This window comes from Ictalurus furcatus, chromosome 8 (assembly GCF_023375685.1).
Source record: "Ictalurus furcatus strain D&B chromosome 8, Billie_1.0, whole genome shotgun sequence".
In the NCBI taxonomy this organism is placed as follows: domain Eukaryota; kingdom Metazoa; phylum Chordata; class Actinopteri; order Siluriformes; family Ictaluridae; genus Ictalurus; species Ictalurus furcatus.
The window spans coordinates 21145801-21166612 of NC_071262.1; the positions used below are offsets into that span (position 1 = coordinate 21145801).

Genomic DNA, 20812 nt, shown 5'->3' on the forward strand with positions numbered 1-20812 from the left:
GATTGATTTACCAATAAATTCTTTTCAATCATATCTAAATTGATAAATTAGGCCCGACGTTGTAATTGTGGACACTGTAGAAATACTGTCATGTTCTATATGAAACAATACTGCCTTTTTTGGCAGGTATTAGAGATAAACTCTGTTCTATACCTGGTGGAAACTACACTCAGGAAAGATAACAAGTTTTTTTTTTTTTTTCTCTCTGTTTGTTCCTTTGAAGGAACCATGAAAGGTTCTATATCAAACCATGCAACAGAAAAACAGCTAGAATCATTAAACATCCAAAGAACCTTTAAGGGAACCTTTCTGAACGACTGAAGAGTGAAACATTGCAGATAAACCTGTCAGAGGAAAGTGTGTACAATTGTGCGATTAGTGTTTTTTCTAATGCGATAATACAATATCGTGATAAACATCGTAAACTGAGAGTATAAGGTAAAATTAAAAGGCATGCAGTGATATAAGTGTAAAATCAGAATATACAATCACTGTACATGATTTTCATGTAATCAGATCAAACCTGATTTAAATAGAATACAATTAAATTATTGAACAATCATTTTTTTTAAAAAAACAACTTTATCCTCACTGATTTCAGTCAGACTGTATTGTAAAATCCAGCCACAAGGTGGCGCTTGTTCCCATCTCACTGACTACGTTTACATGGACAGCAGTAATCTAATTATTGACCTTATTCTGAATAAGACAATGTTCTGATAAAGTTGTTTACATGAGTCGCTTTTAGAACATTCCTGTCATGTTCCTGTTTTACATGTTATAGAACATAGATCGATTAACAGCACACGTCATTACGTCACCGCGCCACACCGTCCGACGTTCCCTCCAGAATTTCACGTATTATCGTACAGTTCGTCTTCGTTATGGAGCCGTATACAGTTTTGGGTGTTTCATTTTTAATTTACGAAAGCTTCAAGTGCAGTTAATTATTTGTCATGCTGTACGTGCACATAGATGACTGCTTGAAGCCGTGGGCTGCGTCCTAAACAGTGTACTCGCGTGTATACATGTATTTCACCTATCATATATTGTAGTAGGTAAGTTTGCGGTTTCGGACGCAGCCGTTTTCTCTTGTTTGCCGTCAAACAGTTGAGCACTGCAGTGTGTGTACGTGTCCTGTTGCAAAATGCGGTGAAAACTCCCACACGATGTTAACAGTGTGATTAAGGTGTGTACATGTCTATAATGCACTTCCATAATGCGACTAAAACAGGAGTACTCCACATGTCTTAATTCGACTTGTGTTTACTTCCAGTATGATTTAATCGGATTAAGGTAATAAAAAATTGCTGTTTACATGGTAGTTTCTTAATCAGAGTATCGTCTTAATCAGGTTAATATCGCATTATTGTTGTCCATGTAAACATACTGAGTGTCGCTTTACACCAGAAATCTGGATTTTTTTTAACCATGATGTTACTTGTGCTCTTTACTCCATTCTGTACATTAATAATACTCAGAGTCTGTATGCTTAAAAGCTTGAGATTCTGGTCATTCTTCATAAAAACCGTTTATAATAAGTCACCTTGTGATCATGTATAGTTTTTGGTGTTATAGTGTGTACAGCTATACAGATATCTAACATAGATAAATATATTTTAGAAGTTGACTGTGGAGATCATAACAAAAAAAAGAACCAGATCCCTAGTTTTGATTTTGATTCGAACAAATGCAGACATATATAAGATTAGTATAAGCAGACGATAATTAATCATATTTGAATATAGTCTTTAATAATTGATCTTTCTCTGATCTTGGGTCACATTTAAGGTGACACTTCATCCTTTCCAGGTGCGTTAAAGATAGAGTTTTATATCTGCCTTAAAGATTATAATAAGTCCAATGATGGTGTTATAATTCTGGAGCATGTCTTTAGTTCCTTGCTCTGTGCTCCAACATCTGATTTAACTCAGCACGTGTAGAAAGTAGTCGCACTGACCCTGGCAAAGCATCCAGCAGAGTTTAACCCTCATGTTCTGTTCACTGCTTTAGATTTAGTTTTAAATTAAAACCACAGCGTTGCTGAATGATTCTGATTGGTCAGAAGGTGTTGATTCATTTTCTCTAACGACTCGGAAAGTAGTTCCAGCTCCATGGTTTATATTAATGCGCTTGTTCTAATTTAGCATTACTTTAGTAACAACTTGCACAGAAACTTTTCTGTAAGGAACATCTACGGAAGGAGTCTCCGGTGCCAGAGCTTCGTCCCTGTTTAGTGAGACAGGAAATTCTTTTGCCTTATTAAATTCAGAGGAGAGAAAGAAGAGTGGCTGGTGATGGAACGACTTATTATATCTGATATAACAGGAAGTAAGTTGTTTCTTAAATGTTCGACAACATGAAATGTAACTATAAATGGATAAAATGTATGACTGAGTATGACGAGTCATTCTTTAACAAACAGAAATTGTAATCATTGGCACATTGCTGTGGTATAAGAGGAATAAAACACTTCAGGATTGTGCTGTTACAGGAAAATAATCAGCTTCATTGTGGTAACAGTAAAACCATCCATCCATCCATCTTCTAGCGCTTACTCCTTTTCAGGGTCACGGGGAACCTGGAGTCTATCCCAGGGAGCATGGGGCACAAGGCGGGGTATACCCTGGACAGGGTGCCAATCCATCGCAGGGCACAATCACATACACACTCATTCATACACTACGGACACTTTAGACACGCCAATCAGCCTACCATGCATGTCTTTGGACTGGGGGAGGAAACCGGAGTACCCGGAGTAAACCCCCACTGCACGGGGAGAACATGCAAACTCCGCACACACATGGCCCCAGCGGGACTCGAACCCCGGACGCTGGAGGTGTGAGGAGAATGTGCTAACCACTAAGGGTGGTAAAAGTAATTATGTAATTATATTTTGTGCCAGGCCGGATCACACCACTGCGTTGTTATTTTCCTAGAACAGCATGCTTCCTAGGGAATGTGGGTTGTGTAATATAAAACGTTTTTTTATCTTAAATGATTTTTCAGCTTGTGTAGGGAAATTAAGCTAATGACATACACTGCATTATAATCATTTGTTTTTGTTTTTTTAAAAAAACAATTAAACTGAACAGAACATAAAGGTTAATACGAGACTGCTCGGAGCTTACAGTACGGCACGAATCCACTTATAATAAGATCCATGTATTTTGTTGTCGTTCGCTGCCACACCACTTTCATACATTGCACAGATGCAAAACTCTTTATTCAAATGAATAGAAGGCGACACGTTGAACTTGCATGTAGACATGCACCATTAGGTTTGGAACGAATCTCTGCAAATTGTCACTAAACTGTACTCTATCCTTCAGATCTGTACCTCCGGTCCGAGTCATCGTCTTAAAAGTTACAGGCAGTGATTTTTAGCAGAGGTGAAATAAAGCTAGCGCCAAATAAAATCCAAAGAAAGGCAGCCTTCCTTCAGTGCCAAGATACATGTGCATGCCCTAAATGCAGGCAAGTAGACACGCCTCTGTATGCTCATTGGTTGGATTTTGGTGGTTCTGGGGTGCCAACGACAATGGAAGGTCCTTAAGCTAAGCTAGATCTTTTATTAAAGCTGCCGTAATGCGAGGGGAAAATGTTGCTGATAATTACCTAAAATTTAACCATGTAATCCAGCTGAGGAATATAGAGGATTAAAGCGCAGATTAACACAGCAGTAGATCTTATAAAGTCTATTACACTAAACACTCCTACAAAGCAAAGCACCAAACGCTTTTCTTCAACTTTATCTGTGTAGGTCTCTGATCCACTTGATTCACTGACATGCGACTGATTAAATTATTTATTTATTTATTTATTTATTTATTATTTTAACCTTTGCTAGTGTAATACTAGCACTAATCTAGTGATAGATTTCGTATTACATCCTTTACAAGTAATCAGTCAAAATCAAGTGAATTAGACACCTTCGGATAGACCAGGACCCTGTTTTGCCCCAAAGAACCCTGTTTACCTTCTCGTTTAGACACTTGAGAAACAATTAGTGTGCAATGTCACTGCTTATGATAGCATGAACAGCTCTTTCATTTTTTTCTTCCTTCAACTCCTTTGGTTATATAAGTGGACATCCCTCTCATTTTAACCACTTACTCCTTCCCTAATCCTGGGCCCTCTCTCTCTCCTCTCTCCACGTGTTGAAACAGTACTGTGTGTTTGTCTACTGATATAAAACTTCATTTCTATTCCAGCAGCTTCATCACCTGCTCACCCACACCAAGGAAGTAGATGCCTTGTGCGATCCCAAAAAGCGGGGCGATGACCAGCGCACGACACGTCGCTCCTTTGAGAAAGGCTGATGGCCCTTCTCGATTCAGAATGCGCCTGTGAATGACAGAAGAAATCAAAAAAACTACTCAGAAACATAGCTTGACAAATATGTACAGATCTCATACTCACCATGTAAACATGGGGAATATTCACCATTTTCACCACTTTTATTAACTCTACAATTCAGGCAAGTTATCTTACCGTGTACAGTCGATGATGCCCCGGTATGAATCTTCTCCTTCGCCCTTCTGCAATGTCTGAAGACGAGTCTTTATGACTGAGGGGAAATAAAATTAAGTGAATTTAGCTTTCACTTAATTATAGTCATTGAAACCACTTATAAATCTGTAAGCTTTCCAGGTTCTCACCAACATCACTTTTTTTGTCCTCCCTAATTTGATCACCTGCCAGTTCCCTCCAATCAAACGACAGCTACCAAGTGGGGACGCTAACGGCTAAACACGTGTTTCCTTTGAGAGATGTAAAGCCAGCCAACAATGTCTTTTCAAGCTCCTGTTCATGCTGGGTCACAGGGCGGAACTGCACGAAAGCGCTATCTGCCCTCTTCCACATACATGAGCTCATAGATGCCCATGGTTGGCTAGTATCACTGTGATTGACAGTGGAGAGAGTGTATGACCAATTTCACACCCTTGGTTCCTGGTAACACAAGATGCTATTTTTGTCATTTTAACAATATTAAGGGAGAGAAAATAAAAATTCCTGGCATGTTTTTTTGGAGGTGGGAAGTGTCACAAATCCCCTCCTAGCATGGTGCTTTTCATAGCCCATGCTCTTATTGAGATATACAGCGTGTTCTCAGTTTTATTTACTGGTCCTGCCTCTGCCCCCTGTTTTGTTATGTGCATGTCACCTGATCGTGTCCAGCAGTTTTGTATAATCATTAGTTATGTGTGTTACTTAGCCTTTTTTCATTCCTGGAATAATTCTGTCTTTTCTGATTCTTTCACACTTTATGTTTGTTATTATAAATTTGACCTTTCTGATGTTGCCTGTGTTAGCATGTTAGCCTCACACTTCTGGGGTTTGGGGGTTCGAATCCTGCCTATGCCCAGTGTGCGCAGAGTTCTCCGTGTTTTGGGGGTTTCCTCCGGGTTCTCCGGTTTCCTCCCCCAGTCCAAAGACATGCGTTGTAGGCTGATTGACATGTCCAAATTGTCTGTAGTGTGTGTGTGTGTGTGTGTGTGTGTGTGTGTGTGTACGTGATTGTGCCCTGTGATGGGTTGGCACCACATCCAGGGTGTCCCCTGCCGTGTACCCCTAGTTCCCTGGGATAGACTCCAGGCTCCCCCGTGACCCTGTTTAGGATAAGTGGTATGGAAAATGGATGGCTGGATGGATGGATGGATGGATGTTGCCTGCTTGTCCTTTGACCTATGCTACAGGGTGTGATGATGGTTTGTGGAAAGCCCAGAATAACCAAAACATTGAATTTACACAAGTGCATCCTACCCCAGCTACACAGGCTTTACAGGTGGAAACCAGAGAACCCAGAGGAAACCCATACAGACAGTTGACTATATCTTGCTCTGAAAAAAAGAATCTAGAAATACATAGTCCAAAATGCTCCTGTGTCCTTGGTAGCAGAGTATGAGTATGGAGGTATGAATAATCCTGAAACCACCAGGGTAAAGATGGCACAGTGGACGTATAAGGTATAGGTGGTGTCGCAGACGTCTCCTTGTGTTTGGAAACACGACGAGGTAACGGGCTCTTCATTGTTTTACACATGAGCTTTTTGAGACCTGTGTGGTCACACTGCTTTATTTTAATAAATGTAGCAAGATTATATTTATAACATCATGCGTCAAAATAAAAACTTCAGTATCTGAAAAATCTGTGAGCTGCATTTCCTAGCTCCTTGTATCAGTCCTACAGTTCTGATGATTAGTTCATGAACTGCTGTGTCATTGTAACCTAATCTACTATGGATATCATTAAGACTCCATGTATACAAGACAAATTATAGGTTATTTGAGAAGACATGCTGGTCTGGGGATTGGGCTGTTGAGGTGTTTGAATGCATGCTTTCACAATTAAACATCAAAAAAATCTTTTGTCCTTCCACATTTGCCATGACCCAGGCTTTTAGACATGCTCTCACATGTCTGAAAAGGATTACACGCCACTCTCACAATCACTTCCTTTGTATATAATGATGGCAATAGATATATATGCTTATTCCTTTAATGTATTTAAGCACAAAGGGAACGTAATCGCTGACAGTCGAAGCAAAACTCTTGTCTTAAACACGGTTTGATCTTTTCTAAAGGTTTGCGAAAGGAAAAGAGAGAGAAAGAGAAAGAGAGAGTGCACACTGCAGTCCTCCACTCTTCTCTTGCCTGAGTCTCACCGTCCAGTGGTGTGACCGCCACGGCCGCCACTGAGCCGGCCCCGCATCCCGAAGCGAAGGACTGCAGGAAAGGGGCGCGCTCGTGAGCGAGATCTCCGCTCCGACCCACTGCGTTAAATTTGGCAAACAGGGGGAAATAGATCATCGAGAACGGCACATCCCTGAGTGGAGAAAAGGGAAAACGGAGAAGAGAGGAGTCATTTTTATCAGTCAGGTCAGATGTACGTACAAGGAAGTTTACTTTGTATACAGTGCAACAGTTTGCATCGCCCATGGTTTCTGGATGGAAAGAGAATTTAAGAGTTTAAGTTTGCAGAGTTATATACAATTTTTTTTTTGGACATTTTCTCTTGATTTTGACATTATAACACACACACAACACAGGCAACACAACACAATTACCATTATAATATCCAAATATTGCAGCTTAAGCAGAAATTTGGTAGACTCAGTCATAATTTATATTACACTGAAGGTAGAAATAGCAGCTAAATGGATTGCATTATAACTGAATTCAGATTTAACCCAATCCACCTACAATTTTATGGTTGCTAATACACTGATTAGCCATAACATCAAAACCAACTGCCTAATATTGTGTAGATCCCCCTTGTACCACCAAAATAGCTCTAACCCATCGCCCCATGGACTCCACAAGACCTCTGACCTCTGTGCTGTGGTATCTGGCACCAAGACGTTGGCAGGGCACATTATCCTGCTGAAAGAGGTCACTGCCATTAGGGAATACCATTGCCATCAAGGGGTGTAGTTGGTCTGCAAGAATGTTTAGGTAGGTGGTACGTGTCAAAGTAACATCCACATGAATGAGGACCCAAGGTTTCCCAGCAGAACATTGCCCAGAGCATCACACTTCCTCCGCCGGCTTGCATTCTTCCCATAGTGCATCCTGGTGTCATTTCTTCCCCAGGTAAGCGATGCACACGCACTTGGCTGTCCGCATGATGTAAAAGAAAACGGGATTCATCAGACCAGGCCAACTTCTTCCATTGCTCCATGGTCCAGTTGTGATGCTCACGTGCCCATTGTAGGCTCTTTCGGCGGTGGACGGGGGTCAGCATGGGCACTCTGACCGGTCTGCAGCTACGCAGCCCCATACACAGCAAGCTGTGAGGCACTGTGTGTTCTGACACCTTTCTATCATAGCCAGCATTAACTCTTTCAGCAATTTGTGCTACAGTAGCTCTTCTGTGGGATCGGACCAGACGGGCTTGCCTTCGCTCCCCACGTACATCAGTGAGCCTTGAACGCCCATGACCCTGTCACCGGTTTAACAGTTGTCCTTCCTTAGACCACTTTTGGTAGGTCCTGCATACTGGGAACACCCCACAATACCTGCTGTTTTGGAGATGTTCTGACCCAGTCATCTAGCCATCACAATTTGGCCCTTTTCAAATTCGCTCAGATTCTTACACTTGCCCAATTTTCCTGCTTCCAACACATCAGCTTCGGGAACCAACTGTTCCCTTGCTGCCTAATACTGTATATCCCACCCGGGTGCTACTGTACCGAGATAATCAATGTTATTCACTTCACCTGCGACTGTGAAGCTGGGCCAAGGCGACAAGGAAAGTACAGTTTGGTACTCTTATTTATGCGAGTGTAGCGTTCACCTGTTATTATTCAGTTGTCTGTATTTTGAACCAATTTTCATTAAGATTTTCAACCAATAAACAGGCATCCATGTGTCTGAGGTGTCAGAGGAAATGTGTCCGACCTGAGCAGAGTGGCCCCTGTGCCCTTGTAGAGGCCCCGGAGGCCTTGCGTCCTCAGCAGCTTCAGTGTTATGGCTGTGGCTGATCGACGCACTGCAGCGTGGTGAGAAGACGCCAGAGACGGCGAGGAGGCGGGATCCGAGGCAGACACGGATCTCTGCGCCGCTTTAGAGACGAACAAAAAGACAGAAAGTATTACCATCAACAACATTGCCTGATGAGGATTTGTGAGTAACATGCAATAATTACTAGAAATGCACCGATATTAAATTTCTCAGCCGATACCGATAACCGATTATTCAGAGTGATATCGACCGATACGGATAACCGATACCGATAATTCTGCCTTTTATACCTTCTTTTAAATTAATAATAATTAATTCCACAATTCTGAAAGAAATTCAAATAAAAATTTTATTCTCTCCATTTCACCAAGTTGTTTCACAGTAACTGGTCTCATAAACAGAAAACACATTACTCTAATTAACATTAACACATGAACTAAATTCTGAAGATTAAAGCAAGATTTATTAACTTATTGAATGTTATTAATTCATATTAACATTGACTGAATTCTAAAAAACCTCCTGTTAGTATCACATTCCCTCTCCACAAACAAAAGCATTTCTACTTCATCACTGAACATCAAACTGGTAATATATAATATCAACTTTTTTATATATTAACATTAACTGGATATGAAATACACTACTCTACAAATATATTTTTCTTTGCAATATATACTTTTTGTCAACTCATCTTCATTTAAATCTTTCAATGGTGTACTGGCGCTTTAATTCAGCTCAAGCAGTGTGGCAAAGGAAATTTAGACTCGACGCCAAAACTCCCGCTTCACTGCTGTAGCGTCCAGTGTAAAATTTTAGCGGTGCAGATATTACAAACTGCAGTTTTGTCTACATTCCACACAAGAGACATCTTCTTTACACACAGCATGAAATCGATGTGTTGTCTTTGGACTGGGGGAGGAAACCCCCGCAGCATGGGGAAAACATGCAAACTCCATACACACAGAGCCACGGTGAGGAATGGAACCGCCAACCCTGGAGGTGTGAGGCGAACGTGCTAACCACTAAGCCAAATAAAATATTTATTTTAATATTTAATATTTAAATATTTATGCAAAAGACATACAGTGGGTATAAAAAAAGGTCTACACACCTTATTAAAATATTAAAATTTTTGTGATTTAAAAATATTAAAAACCAAGAAATTTCTACCTTTAACGTCATACAGCAACAGACAAAATTCAAGTGAAAAAACCTCCACAAACCTGTTCATCTTAGATAGATATTTTACTGACTGAACTTGCTCTGTACATGTTTTACATGTTACTTTTCTGAGAGTCCGTGTAATAATAAACTCAAACCCGTTACTCACCCAACCTGCCAGCGTCCTGCAGCTGTATTTTTAGCATCTCCATCGGAGTTGTGACCACCACCTGACAGGTTCCTGCCCCACAGCCTGCAAGGATCTCGCCCCATAACGGTAACTTCCTTTAAACCACACAAACATGTGACCTGGTCAGCAGATCTCTTAACGATATCAGTATCTGATTGTGTGACTGTTTGTCTTGAAAATATAAAGCATGTGATTGCCGCTGAAGTCTATTTTTTAGACTGAGATGCTTATGTGCACTCGTGTTTTTGGAAGAAGCGTTGAAGGAGGACAGACCCGTCCTTGGAGAGCCGTTGCCTGAAGACGTCGTTGGCTGCAAGTTTTATCGCTTTCTCTGGAGTTACAAGGGTGAGGTTCACTGCAGCACCTGGAAAAGTTGTGTGACGGAGTAAAGAACATGAGAGAAGTTTAATAAGCCTTTTGTTTTCTTTACAGTTCACTATAAAACAGGAAGGTGTACTCAATTTCAATTCTTCAGGACATACTGTTGTAGGAAAAGAATTCTTTGAGGTGGCAAAAAAGTTTCATGAAGGTCTGCATCACACCACATCATCACTTATTATTTTCCTAGAACAGCACACCCCAGCCTAGATGTTTCATTCCTTACACAACTCAGAACTCGAACTCTTGTAGTTGTGAGTAGTAGATATTAGTAGTAATGTATTAAGACAGTGGGTTTTAGTGGATATAAACATGACAACCAAACAAGATGACAACAGACATCACTGGATGAACAGAGATGGAAAATGTACCTCGATACATCCCAAAGTAGCCTTCTGTCCTAATCGTCTTGGTCAAACAGTCCAACCTTCACAACAAAAAAAACGTGATTTCAGTCAGTAGAATTAGAAATAATCCTGGAATCTTATGTATGAAAGACAGCTTTAAGCATAAAAATGGAAATATTGTCATATAATTACTACCAGTTTGTTAATGCACAGAAAAAAAAGGTGCTAAATTGTACCAATGTTTGCTACTCTCATGTCTTGTGTACCTTTAAATGGTTCCCTCACTCGGGAAAACACATTCTACGCAGTGATATTAGATAGATTAGCAGGGATAAAATCTAAAATCTATCAAGAGCTCGACTATGAAACTATTAGGGCTGAGCAGTGATTATATCATGAGGTCTTGATATAATGATGGCAAAATAAGAATGATGCAGGGTGAAAACTATTACACACACACTTAAAGATAGATAATCAGTTGCATTCACGAGCAAGTGTTTCCTCAAAATACCAAACAACAGAAACGTTGTAATGCTTTCATTCATTTCTGCCTTCTATCCATCCGTCTGTCCATTTCCCATACCGCTTATCCTACACAGGATTGTGGGGAGCCTGGAGCCTATCTCAAGAGAACTCGGGTCACAGGGCGGGGGACACTCCGGTCAGGCATGTCATCCCATCTCAGGGCACAAACACACACATATTCACACACTATGGACACATTGGAAATACCAATCAGCCTACAATGCATGTCTTTGGAGTGGGGGAGGAAACCAGAGTACCCCGAGGAAACCCCCGAAGCACAGGGAGAGCATACAAACCCTGTGCAGACAGGGCGGAGGCAAGATTCAAACCCCTAACCCTGGAGGTGCGAGGCAACATTTTTATAGATGTGTGAAAAATATCAAAATATCAGAGAGGTATCACTGTGTGTAATCACCTGACACGACTGTCACTCATGGGATGCATGAATCTACAGTCTGAGCTAGAAAGAAATCAGCCTCAGCCTTGCTTCTCTCTTCTTCATACCACTCTCTGCGTTTCTATGGCCGGTGGTGGTGCTATTGTGCTCCACACACACACAAAAACAAGCTAATACACAGCGATTTGTATGCTGGATGCTCCACAAAAATGTGTTCTTATTTAATAAAGAAAGACATATAATAAGGAATAAACATCATGGATTTTTTTTTTATTCCTTACTTAAAGTACCACCCCAGTAAAAACAAGCAATATTAATTTACTATTTATTTTCTGAGAGCATCAACAAGGCTTTTGCAGTGTATCAACCTGTCTACAATAAGCATTTTAATGCCTATAAAACCTGGCTTCTGGTTTTGGAGATGTTCTGACCTGGTTGTCTAGCCATCACAATCTGGCCCTTGTCAAAGTCACTCAGATCTTTATGCTTGCCCATTTTTCCTGCTTCTAACACATCAACTTCGAGAACCGACTGTTCACTTGTTGCTTAATACTGTATATCCCACCCCTTCACAGGTGCCACTGTAAGGAGATAATCAGTGTTATTCACTTCACCTGTTAGTGGTTTTAATGTTATGGCTGATCGGTGTACATACATACATACAATACACACACACACACACGCACACACACTCGTACTCAACTCCACTACCTCTGCAATTTTCTTTATTAAATTGCTGCTAAAACACAGTAAATAAAATATTATATTATTGACCATTTGCATTTTTGCTGCTAATTAGTATGTTATGTTTACTCACTGTCTTGTACTCTGCCTATTGTCATGTTTGGTAATCGCTGCACACTCTGTAGTCCTGTGTATGTCTTTATATTCTTATTTAGTTCTGTGTAGTCTCATATATCTCTGTATTGTTTATGGTCCCACCATGGGCCTGGAGGAACGTTGTTTTTCGTTTCACTGTGTACTCTACCAGCTGTATCCGGTTGAAAAGACAATAACTTGAACTTGAAATCTTCAGGACATATAAGGATTACTCGAGACTACTATTCAGGCATAAAACAGATGTCCAACTAATAATCTCTATTTTCTACTCTCTACTTATCCGTTACATGACTACATTTCTCTAAAATACACGTCATAAGGCTGCTTTTTAATCACCGGTCATCATCGGTTTCATGGAGACGATCTAAACTCTTAACAAAACCAACTTTATCTGATGTGACCCACGAGAATGCGACCTAATCCACGTCGTGGTAATCTATCTGCTGCTATGTACACTCCGTATTTATTACTACGGTTTGAGTTTTTGACAGCTAGTTGCTCAGCTTTTCTGCAGTTATTGACCTTTACATTTCTTAACCCATGAAACTCCCAGCATGTGGCTGGCTGGGGGGCTAGTGTTCACTTTTGTAACTACACAGACTTCCTTTGATATGCTTTGAGATGAATAACTGAATAATAAAGCAAGGAAATGATTAAATAGTACAAATGAAATCCTCTTCAAATGTGAGTAGTCTCGCTGTGTCCAGTATTCACCAGTACCACTCCTCTAACCCAGTTTCTAATTAAAGGACCATAAATGGACATATGACTCAGAGCTCCCAGTGAATCACAGCACTGAAAAAACAAATCCCTTTCTTTTTAGAACCACACGATGCTGGAAAAAGTGGCTCACACATGGCAGCGAGCCTTTTCCTCTCTGCTCACTTAGGTATTCACTAGGATTCTTATGTAAATGACCGAGGAAGGAAGAACGATGCCAAACCTCTCTGCTACGACTCGGCTCTCTTTTAATGCCACTACACAGCATGCTATCTCGTTGTTGCGTACCAAAAAACTTTCATTTGGAGGCTGTAAATGGTGGAAGCACATGATTTTATGTCTGTCTGAGTCATAACAGAAGCCACATGATGATAATCTCCACCAGAACGGACCTCCGCCCAACTGTCCGGTCGGATATATAAACACGGATTAATGTTTCCCACATGCCTTTTCTGCCCTCTGCTTTTAAAGGGCCAGTTTGTACATTTTAAAGCAGGGAATTGCAAATCAATGTCAAGCACTGTGCTACACGGGCTTTGTTCTGGCTGGGGGTAGAACTAATTTCTGGGCTGTAAAACTGGTAAGCGAAGTTTCTAATGAAGAAATGAATGATAGTTACTAAGTAACTGTAATTAAATTACTTTTCCCCTGAAAAAAAGTCAATTAAGGGATTACTCTTCAATTTCAAGTAATTTAATTACAGTTACTTATGATGTACTTGCATTACATAATGTAAAGACTTTCGGAAATTCTGTATAAAACAATATTGAATTTCAAATCTAAATGTATCATCTAAATATAAAAGGTGTTTTCTAATTGAACTTGGCCCCTATATATTCGTTATCTGTAGGCCAGCGTGCTTGTGTGCAAGTTTTTTCATCAGGTTTTTGCTAAATGGAAATATTATTATTTTTTGACACATGTTGATAAGAACATTACGGTAAAATGTAAGTTTGTAAATTGTAAATTTACAATATAAGTTTGTAAAATGTCCTAGGGGGGAAAACACTATCAGCCTCTCTCTGATGTAGTAGCTCTTATTGTTAAGCCAGTTTATATCATTTATTTATAAGATCATTTGTTAATTTGTGCTTAAAATGCACCTATTATGGTTTTTGAGATATTATCTGTATTGTAGTGTGTTATAGATCTCTTTGTGAATGTAAAAAGTCTGCAAAGTTTAAAAAATCAAAGCGCACGACAAACAGCGTTATTGACTCCCAAAAGAAGGAATCGATTCTGAACAGCTGAAACGAGTCCTTAGTAATTCCACACTTACTTCCTGTACTAACCTACGTAGGTTTGTAACAAAAAACCCCACCTCTGGTCTTCATTTTTAGACGGTGCTGAAACTCGTTATGATAGTGGGCGTTTCCTTTTTGACACACGCTGACAGCGGTAGACCAATCACAACAGACTGGGACATCTGACCAATCAGTGCAGAGTATGTTCTCTGAAAGGAGGAGTTTGAATGAATACTTTAGAACGGATCATTTACCGAGTCGCTTTTGACACTGAGGGAAAAAAGGTAATGCTGCAATTTAAATTATGAGCACGTTAAAGTGTTTTTTGACCTCGGATGCATGTAAATCTATTGTATTAGGCACGTTTCAAAACCATAATAGGTGCGCTTTAATAGGATAAACTATTCTATGTTTGAGCCAAATTTAAAGAAATAAAAGCAGCGTCTCGTTTCTGTTGTCCGTGTGGTCAAAGTTGAAACGGATTTTAAGAAGTAATTAGTTATGAGTAATGCAATAACTTTTCAGACAGAGTAATTAGTAAGTAATTTAAATACAAGGTTGACAATGTAATTGGTAATTAGTAATGAATTGCTTTTTTGAAGTAACTTACCCAACACTAGCTCTTTTGCTTAGCATTGTTCCAGATATTCACAGTTTGACTTCTTTCACAGTGGTACAGGTATTTTACTCTTATTGTGGGGAAAATGTGTAGTACTGAGAATGTGTTCGGTAAATTTCTAGAAGATCTCATGTTTAGCAGCGAGGATGTGATCCATTAGTTGAGCAGAGGCATCAAGACTTTTCTTTCACCTTGAGAGAGTTTTTAGTTAGACACAGAGTGAGAGTGAGGCGAGGATATTTGGTTTTCCTGAGAAGTTCTTTCCATTTGTGAGCAGTCCAGGCGACGTCCTCTGATATGTGAATTTGAATCTGTCTCAAATTTCTCAGAGTTCACATATCAGGGGATGTCACCTGACCTGCACACAAATCTGTGCAAATAAGGAAAGCCAAATTTCCTTGACACGCTCTCTGAAACTTTTTTCAACCATGTAGCGAGTGATGAAATCCAGTGATGAATCACTGGCCCTGTGCTCACTGAGAGTTGGGGAGGGCAGTGACATCTGAAGAAGACACAGAAGATGATGTTGACTCCATCCGTAGTCTCTTTTCTCAACAGCTTCTTTCACCCAAGCTGTGAGAAGGCTTGTTTTGTTTAATGTGTTTGTGTAAAAGCTGCTCACGACCTCATTTCACTGTTGCAGTATGCGGAATGATAAATCAAGTCGACTTTGACTGGAAGCGAAGCAAATTCATCTAAACTACAGTTATCCAAGGTCCGAGGAAAGAAGTCTTCAACGGACATGTCATGCTGTAGTGAAACTAAAACTCACATCCCACTATAGACACGAGCACCCTGCTGATTCTGGAGGCGGGTCTTAGCCAGATCAATGGGGAACACGCAGGTCACGCCCACCAGCCCGGCCACGCCCCCGTTAATCAGCTTAGCAGGGAGGCTGTGAATGACAGCAAACACAAACACAGGCAAAGAATCAGGATTTACAGCATATCCCAAATTATGCTTCTTTAAGGACTAATTATAAATCAACGCTTTTTTTCTGTCCTGTACAAAACAACAAACTTATTTGTATATTTACAAAAAAGACAAAAGGCATACCAAACTTTCTGTTCCGGCATCCTTCCTCTCTGTTCACCCTCGTCTTCCTCTCACACCCTGAGTCTAAGGTGTGAGAACCAGCCTGAAGTGGCACTAATAGGATCCTCCACACTCTCACACACTCAAATAAACTTCTTTCACAAATGACACTAGTGGTTTAGAAAGTGTGTGTGGAAATCCTCTTCATCTCGTCAGTACCTAGGAGAAGAATGACCTCCAAATGAGGATGCAGTGTTTTATGAACTTAAGTGACTCTATGATGCGTATTAGATTCCTGGAATGAACACAGATTCAATATAAATCTTACTATACTCCAGGGATCGACAAAATTTTCTCCTAAACGATAATGCATCGATATACAATACTTTTACCTAGACCTAATTGTTTTTATTTTAAATATCAACATTATCAAGCTTTTAAAAATATAAAAGTGCCCAAGTATGGTCAATATATCAAATAATATCATTATGCTCCACAATACACAATGTGTAACACAATATTTGAGGTTTACCCAATGAAGTAACACAACTGTAGGGCAAAAATCATGAAAAAAACAACAAACTAAGCTCAAATACATTTTAAGACATACATTTTAAAAATCAAATACATTTTAAATACATTGTTTTTTTCAACAATCAAATACATTTTAAATACATTTTATTTTTAAAAATAACTTCATAAAAAGGATTTATTTCATGCCCGATAAGCAACAAGTGGTTTTTGTGAACTTGTTTATATTTACATATATACCACAGCGCTGTTAAATTCTCTAATCTGATTGGTCAGAAGGTGTTACGTTTCTATAACAGCAGCTCCGACAGTAGTTCTGGCTGCGAGGCGAACCAAAGGTAAGCGCACGTTTGAATACATTATCGTTTCCATGGTAACAACTAATTCGCATGGACTTGTATGGCAGACTCACTGTGTGATCTAAAGAGATTATAAGAGGCTAAAGAGATTATAAACACGTGCAATTGTTGATATGGGGAAAGTTTCTGCGAGGAGACGTTTATTTAGCATTTATGGACAGAGTCTCCAGTGTCAGCATTATGTAACAGTCTAAGGTAAGGCTCTTGTTAAGTTGTGAAACACGGTACACAGTAAAAAGGATTGTCAGTTTCCGTGGAAACAGCACTTGTTTTCTGTCTTATTTAACAGTCATTCCAGGATTTAGCGATTATGCGATCACAGAAATGAACAAACTCTGCAATGTTCGGAGGAATGCTTGCAATTTTTTAAAATTACTGCCAATTTTCTGCAGATTTGGGCGGAGACGCGTCACATGACGTCATCACAACACGCATTCAGCCAAAGCCCTCTTTGATTCACGTGCGTCGAACATGAGTACAGCTAAAAGGTCTCATTTACCAACAAACATCACTGTGAAAGACCGTGCAGAACAATTTCATATAATTGCAATTCTGTCAATTCAAGTAGTTTTCCATACAAAAAAAGCACAAAAATAACTCCGAATCGCAAATTTTGAAAAAGCAGCGGCAAAATCACGCATTTTTGGCCACGACTATCACAAGAACTCCAAAAAACCTTGTATGATGTGATTACAGTCAAGAGAGAAAGTGAACGAAGGACTATGTAAAAAAAAGTTTCTGCTGTAACCCAAGTGATAACAAGAACTAACCTGTTTCATGGACATGACACAATACTAACCCTTTTATTCATAGTGTCCACACTTATGGACTTGGAATTTAAGGGAAATCTAAGATGTAAATCGTCTCCAAAATACTTGAGAACATAGCTTTATAAAAACATAAATCATTATGCTGATTTCTGTTGCGCTTTAGACTATTTATCGTTATCAATGCAATGTGTATCTGCTATATCTTTACTAACCTTTTCAATACAATTAAAAATCCAGGACTCCGCTTCATTTGAAAAAATTTTATAAATAATAATCATAATAATAATCATAACTTACCTCCTTTACCTGAGCTTTCAATGTTATTCATGTATTGCTATGTTTTGTTCAAATATACCCATTTTTGTTTACAAAAACATTGGATTTTTAAAAAAAATTTTTTTTACTCCTGGCCTTCTTACACATGGAAAATCTTTACTTTTTAATAAATTAAATATTGACTTTTTATTATGTCAGATTTAGAAAAAGTCAGAATTCATGTCATGCAATTTTTCAGTAATTAAAAAAAAAACATCTAACGATGCATTAAAGGGTTACATGTAACTAGACACGGATAAACCATTTGCTATGGTATAAGAAGAATAAAACACTTCAGGATGTGCTGTTATAGAAAAAGTCTTTGGCGCTGATTATTTTCCTATAACAGCACACCCCAAAGCGTTTTATTCCTTACATCAAAATCGTATTAACCGGGGATTCGTGTCTTTCATGATGGATAAAAAGCGACTGTATAATACTGTAACAGCAGTAAAATTACATGAAATCTTGAGGTCCAGAGAAATCTTCACCGACTCGACACACTCGGCTTCTGAAGTGTAACTTTCAAAGACGTAGCTTACAAAAGATCTGTTAAAGCCGCTTTAATCTTCGAGCTAAAAAGTTTACGACCTCCTGAATTAGCAGGAAAAGGCGAGCACACAACTGAGGCACTTACCAACAATGCCTTCTTCCTGTCAACCAATAGTGGAGGAAGATAATGACTGTCAACAACACAAACTAGTAATACAATCTCTCTGGCCCTCTGAATCAGTGATATATAACAAGATAAGACTTGTTTTTTCCCCCCTTTTTCCCCTTTGTATGTTTTTTTTCTCTTATATTCTTTTCACCTTCTTGACTTATTTCTTGCTTTTTCAGTTTGCATTCCTACATTACTGGCATTGTTATTTTTTTCTGTTTGTTTCTCGTCTTTCTCTCATCCTTCTCTGTTAATCTACTGTCACAGATTAATCTCTCTCTTCTAATCCCTTCACCTCTGGTCTAATTTCTCTCTCTGCAAATAACAACACAACACATTCACTTTTCACTTTATACAAAGAATATATACCGATATGTACACTCACCTAGATTGGAATTTCTTTCTTTCTCTCTCTCTCTTTCTTAACATGAACACATCCCCTCTGTGTCTTTCAATCTCTCTTTTCCTCTTTGTGGAGCTCTGGTGGTATTCTGGGCCTGCCTTTTTTCTCTCCACTCTCTCTGCGCCAGACTTCTTTCAGACTCATTTACTGCCAAATTTCACAGCGACCTCTCCCTCTCTCTCATGCTCTCTCTCTCACTCTATCTCTACCTCTCTCCCACTCTCCCTCCTTCTCTCACTCCCTCTCTGTCCCTCTCTTTACCACTCTCTCCTGCTATTTCTCTCTCTCTCTACCCCTCTCTTTATCTCTCTCCCTCCCTCTCTTGCTCCCTCTCCCTCCCTCCCTCTCTCTACTGCGCTCTCCTGCTCTCTTTCTCTCTCTCTCCCTCTCTCTCTACTGCTCTCTCTTGTTCTCTCTCTCTATCTCTCTCCCTCCCTCTCCCTCCCTCTCTCTACTGCTCTCTCCTGCTCTCTTTCTGTCTCTCTCCCTCTACCACTCTCTCTCGTTCCCTCCCTTCATCTCTCTCCCTCCCTCTATCGCTCTTTCCTGCTCTCTTTCTCTCTCTACTGCTCTCTCAAATTCCCTCCCTCCCTCCCTCTCTCTGCCGCTCTCTCTCACTTTCCCTCCATCCCTCCCTCACTTTCTCTATCCCTCTCTTTCCTGCTCTACCTTTCCCTTTCATACTCTTGCCCTCCCTCCCTCTCTCTCTCTCTCTCTCTCTCTCTCTCTCTTTCTCTCTCTTCCCTGCACACAAACTTTCCTCACCACTCAAACATAGCAGGCTATTTCATCATCACTACATTCTTGTGATGATTGTTGTGTTCATACCTCTGTTGGTGCGTCCAGCCGGACCGGGATTGAGTTGTCCACTTGCCTTTCGTTCACTTCTGAATGTGTTCAGCAACCGTAACTGAGAGAGAGAGAGAGAGAGAGAGAGAGAGAGAGAGAGAGCGGAGGGGAGCCGACAGAGTCAGATGCCACACAAGGGCTGTTACACAAACACCAGCATTGTGTCCCTGCACACAAGTCCCTCCCTCTTCTAATGACTCGCTGTGACATTTCTCATGCTGCACAATAACCACAGATTGAGAATGAAGCAGGAATTGAGTAACCTTTGTTACTGCGCCTAAGTGCTGTTTTGGAAGATTTGTACTTGACTTTTAAATACTATTGAAATTAAATACTGGCAGGGGGGAAAAAAACATTTCTTACTCCTAACATTTTCATTTTTACCTTCAAAGTATGTTACATGTCTCAAACATCAATGCTAAAGAAGTATACTTACTTTAGTAAATTAGTTAGATTTATTTTGGAATTTAGCTACAGTACTTATATTAGCTAGCTTGTTAGGTTTTGTGATTTAGTTTGTTTTGTATTTTAGTTTTTTTTTATAAATTAGCTAGCTAGTTAAGTTTTGCAATTTAGCTTGCTAAATTATGTAAATTCTCTTGTTAAAGTATGTAATTTAGCTTGTAAAGTTAGCTAGCTAATTGCGACTTGTAGTTTTGTTTCTTAAATCAGCTTGCTAGTTAAGGTTAAAAAATGTAGCTAGTTAAATTAGCTTGGTTAGGTTTTAGTTAGGTTTTATAATTTAGTGAGCTAAAGCACCTAGCAAGTTATGTAATTTAGCTAGTTAAATTAAGATTTATAAATTGGCTTGAAAAATTTGTTAGCTAGTTACGTTTTGTAATTAGTTTGTTACATTAGATAGCTAGATAGGTTTTGTATTTTAATTACTTAAATTAGCTATCTAGTTTAGATGTGTAATTATTTTTGTTACATTAATTAGATAGTTAAGTTTTATAATTTAGCTAGTTAAATTACCTATAGCTATAGTTACATTTTGAAT

At 39.4% G+C, this 20812-nt stretch overlaps 1 protein-coding gene across 3 annotated transcripts; it reads right to left on the minus strand.

Moving 5' to 3' along the window:
• Positions 1–152: 152 nt before the first annotated feature.
• On the minus strand, positions 153–19907 carry slc25a18 (solute carrier family 25 member 18). 3 transcript variants are annotated; one of them, XM_053631418.1, is made up of 10 exons: positions 19792–19907; positions 15946–16143; positions 15662–15784; positions 10569–10624; positions 10093–10183; positions 9799–9914; positions 8403–8565; positions 6668–6828; positions 4495–4570; positions 153–4347 (listed from the first exon to the last, which is right to left on the minus strand). In XM_053631418.1, exons 2-10 carry the CDS (start codon positions 15963–15965, stop codon positions 4206–4208), a joined length of 948 nt encoding a protein of 315 aa, XP_053487393.1. In that variant the 5' UTR covers positions 15966–16143; positions 19792–19907; the 3' UTR covers positions 153–4205. The 3 variants fall into 3 exon arrangements, with proteins under 3 accessions (XP_053487393.1, XP_053487392.1, XP_053487394.1); XM_053631417.1 differs by lacking the exon at positions 19792–19907 and adding an exon at positions 18946–19304; XM_053631419.1 differs by lacking the exons at positions 15662–15784; positions 15946–16143; positions 19792–19907 and adding an exon at positions 14881–15655.
• Between the last annotated feature and the right edge of the window lie 905 nt (positions 19908–20812).

Coding starts and splice junctions, on each gene's coding strand:
- slc25a18 (XM_053631418.1), bottom strand. CDS start 15,965: ATGCCGGAACAGAAAGTTTG. Junction 8,566..9,798: donor GCAGGACGCTGGCAGGTTGG/GTGAGTAACGGG, acceptor TCGTCTCTAAAG/CGGCGCAGAGATCCGTGTCT. Junction 4,348..4,494: donor GGCATCATCGACTGTACACG/GTAAGATAACTT, acceptor TGTCATTCACAG/GCGCATTCTGAATCGAGAAG.